Source organism: Otolemur garnettii, unplaced genomic scaffold (assembly GCF_000181295.1).
Source record: "Otolemur garnettii isolate 467f Iridium unplaced genomic scaffold, OtoGar3 scaffold00022, whole genome shotgun sequence".
Classification (NCBI taxonomy): domain Eukaryota; kingdom Metazoa; phylum Chordata; class Mammalia; order Primates; family Galagidae; genus Otolemur; species Otolemur garnettii.
The window spans coordinates 14,970,834-14,974,582 of record NW_003852417.1 but is presented as its reverse complement, the minus strand read 5'-3'; the positions used below and the strand labels follow the sequence as shown (position 1 = coordinate 14,974,582).

The 3,749-nt window shown below is 36.2% G+C and overlaps 1 protein-coding gene across 1 annotated transcript in view; it reads left to right on the top strand.

Moving 5' to 3' along the window:
* Positions 1-3,749, top strand: part of ATAD2B (ATPase family, AAA domain containing 2B) — a 183,275-nt gene that overhangs the window by 65,302 nt on the left and 114,224 nt on the right. Inside the window, exons 10-11 of the mRNA XM_023511813.1 lie at positions 883-998; positions 3,068-3,255. Coding sequence (XP_023367581.1) covers positions 883-998; positions 3,068-3,255 — 304 coding nt within the window. The remainder of the gene's footprint in view (positions 1-882; positions 999-3,067; positions 3,256-3,749) is intronic.

Genomic DNA, 3,749 nt, shown 5'->3' with positions numbered 1-3,749 from the left:
TTTTTTTTTTTTTTTTTTTTGAGACAGAGCCTCAAGCTGTCTCCCTGGGTAGAGTGCCGTGGCATAGCTCACAGCAACCTCCAACTCCTGGGCTCAAGAGAGTCTCCTGCCTCCGCCTCCCAAGTTGCTGGGACCACAGGTGCCCACCACAGCACCTGGCTATTTTTTTTGGTTGCAGCCATCATTATTGTTTGGCGGGTCAGGCTGGATTTGAACCCGCCACCTTAGGTGTATGTGACCGGCACCTTAGCCACTTGAGCCATAGGCACTGAGCCTACTTTTTTTTTCTTTACATTTCTTTTAGTTGCTTAAACTATTGTGGGAGGAAGAATTTTTGTTCCTCCTTGTGGTAGAGCAATGTTTCTCAAACTATTTTTTCATTATTGTCCTGTAAGGAGAAAGGTTAAAATTCTTGTTAACTAGAGAAATTAAATATTAATAAAATTTCATCAGGTGAGGTTGAGCTTTGGAGGGCCACAAACCATTGTAATAGGTAAGATTTTCTTGCCCTACCTCTGTACTAAATTTTGCCTCTGTAGGGAGGATATTGCCCTTTCATGAATGCACGAACAAAATATACGTATTTTGAAAGTCATTAAACTGTTAGAGTTTGAATATAATACAACATCTCCACTAAAGTGTTAAGTTGGGCATTAATCTTGGTCTTGAGTTACTAGATTAAAGGATGATAGCTTAATTTGCCTCAACTGAAATGTAAACTTGAATTTTACTGATGACTTTATTTTTTTATACTTATTTCTAGTTATGTTTAAAAGCTCCTGCTAAAGCTTATATTTCTGAATTATAAGACTATTTCGTAATTTTTAAAATTCTATAAAAGATGTAATTATTTTATATCAAACTTTTATGCTTCTTTCCAAGGTGCGGTTTGATAGCATAGGTGGATTGAGCCATCATATTCATGCACTAAAGGAAATGGTAGTATTCCCACTTTTATATCCAGAAATTTTTGAAAAATTTAAAATTCAGCCTCCAAGGTAAGTAATGTCTTAGTTGTTTACTATTGTTATTATTTATCAAATTTTAATTGAGTAAATGATTATAATATAAATATTTCATATATATTTATTTGATGTGTCCTAGCAATAACAATTAGGAATGAAATTTTATTATTTAGGGCTTAGAGGCTTTGGAGCTAAGTGTGCGTTTGAAGTTTACATTTCAAGATTTAAACGTGAGGCACATACCTGCACTCAAATGTTAATAGCAGCACAATCTACAATTGCAAAGATGTGGAAACAACTCAAGTGCCCATCAACACAAGAGTAGATTAATAAAACGTAGTATATGTATATCATGGTGTACTACTCAGCCATAAAATATGGTGAACTAATACCTCTTGTATTAACCTGGATAGAATTGGAGACTATTTTTCTAAATGAATTATCACAAGAATGGAAAAACTAACACCACATGTACTTGATATTAAATTGTAACTAATTGATCAATGCTTAAGTACACATATGGAAGTAACACTCATAGGGAATGAAATAGGTGGCGTGGGGGATGGGTTAATTCATACCCAGCGAGTACAATGCATACTATCTGAATGATGGGCACACTTATAACTTTGACTCAAAAATGTAACTAAAATGTCTGTAACCCTGTAATATTCTGAAAAAAAAAAAAAAATAGAGTTCAGGCACAAGATGAGATTCTTTATGTAGTCCTTGAATGAATATACAACTAGATTGCCCAAATGGCTTTTCTTGAATTGGGTTTTCTAATAGTATGGAGTTCAATGCTATATATTGTTTAGTTTAGAAGCACAATTTAACTGAAGTATTTCTTTGACTTGATGATGGGGCATTTTTGAGATAGGTTGAGCTTGACAATTTATTTTTATGATTATGTCTGATCATGAGATGGCCATTGAACTGTTAGAAAGTTTAAAGGCTGTTTTTTTAACCTGGAAAGAAAAAGATTGAGAAATTATGTTAAAGGGGATTGGGCAGAATAAATACTCTGAAGAGATATATTTATGTATTTCTATCTTAGATTATTAAACTGTATATGTATGTGTATATATACATAGACTATGAACCTGATAAATGCCTGTTTTCATTGAGGAGGCACTTTTTATTCAGATTTGGTTCTAGTTTATTTTCCATGTATTTAAGGATAGGAAGAATCTTGCCTTTATACATTCTTGTTTTTTCTTTTTTTTTAAAGAGACGGGGTTTTGCTCTGTCATCCAGGCTGGAGCGTGGTGGTGCAATCATAGCTCACTATAATCGTGAACTTCTGGGCTCAAGCAGTCCTCCTGTCTCAGCCAGCCAAGTACCTAGGACAACAGTGTGCACCACCATGCCTAGTTAATTTTTTTAAATTTTTGTATAGACAGGGTCTTACTGTGTTGCCCTGACTGGTTTGAACTCTTGGCCTAAAGTGATCCTCCTGCCTTGATCTCCCAAAGCACTGGGATTACACGTGTGAGCCACCATCCCTGGCCCTCTTTATTTTTTGATTATTTCTATATGATATTTTATTTATTTATTTATTTATAGACAGTCTCACTATGTCATCCTTGGTAGAGTGCCATGGCTTCACAGCTCATAGCAACCTCAAATTCTTGGGCTTAAACAATTCTCTTGCTTCAGCCTCCCAAGTAGCTGTGACTACAGGCGCCTGCCACAACACCTGGTTATTTTCTCGTTGCCATTGTTGTTTTATCTAGCCTGGGTCAGGCTCCACCCCACCAGCCTCTGTGTATGTGGCTGGCGCCATAACCACTGTGCTACGAGCGTAGAGCTTCTATATGATATATTCTAAGATACGATATTTTTGGATCATAGGGAAATACATTTAAAATTTCAGAATATCTTGCCAGATTACTGGGTACTTCAACCATTTCTGGTCTACTAAAGCTTGGTACTTTAAGGACTAAGAAAATGAAACCTTGTCTATATACTGGAAAAAGCTTTATCAATGTCTAATAATTATATAGTACTACAAAATTATGTGGGACTGAGGGATATCCTTTTAAATTGGTTAACAGTGGTGGCGAGAACATTAATTTACTTTTCTTGATTCTTTATTCCTCTAGGGGCTGTTTGTTTTATGGTCCCCCAGGCACTGGTAAAACCTTGGTTGCCAGGGCTTTAGCTAATGAATGCAGTCAAGGAGACAAAAAAGTGGCTTTTTTTATGCGAAAAGGAGCAGATTGTTTGAGCAAATGGGTTGGTGAATCTGAAAGGCAACTTAGACTTCTTTTTGATCAGGTAAGAGAAATCAGCTAATTGGGGAGTATCTTCTTAACATAATTAATACATTTAATCTGAAAATACAAATTGTTTATGAGGAGACATATTTTCCAATCAGTATACAGTATATTAAATTATGATCAATAATCTGAAATTTGTATAATTAATGTATTTGACAGCAGTCTTAATAACTTTTTCTTTTCTTTTTTTGAGACGGAGTCTCATTTTCTTGCCCTGGTGGAGTGCCCTGATGCCATAGCTTACAACAATCTCAAACTCTTGGGCTCAAATGATCCTCTTGCCTTAGCCTCCCAAGAAGCTAGGACTATAGTCGTTTTTTTTTTTTTTTTTTTCCTTAAGAGAGTCTGACTATGTCGCTTTCGGTAGAGTGCTTGTGGCATCACAGCTGATAGCAATCTGAAACTCTTGGGCTTAAGCGATTCTCTTGCTTCAGCCTCTCAGGTAGCTGGGACTACAGCTGCCCATCACAACGCCCGGCTCTCCCTTGGTAGAGTGCGGTGGTGT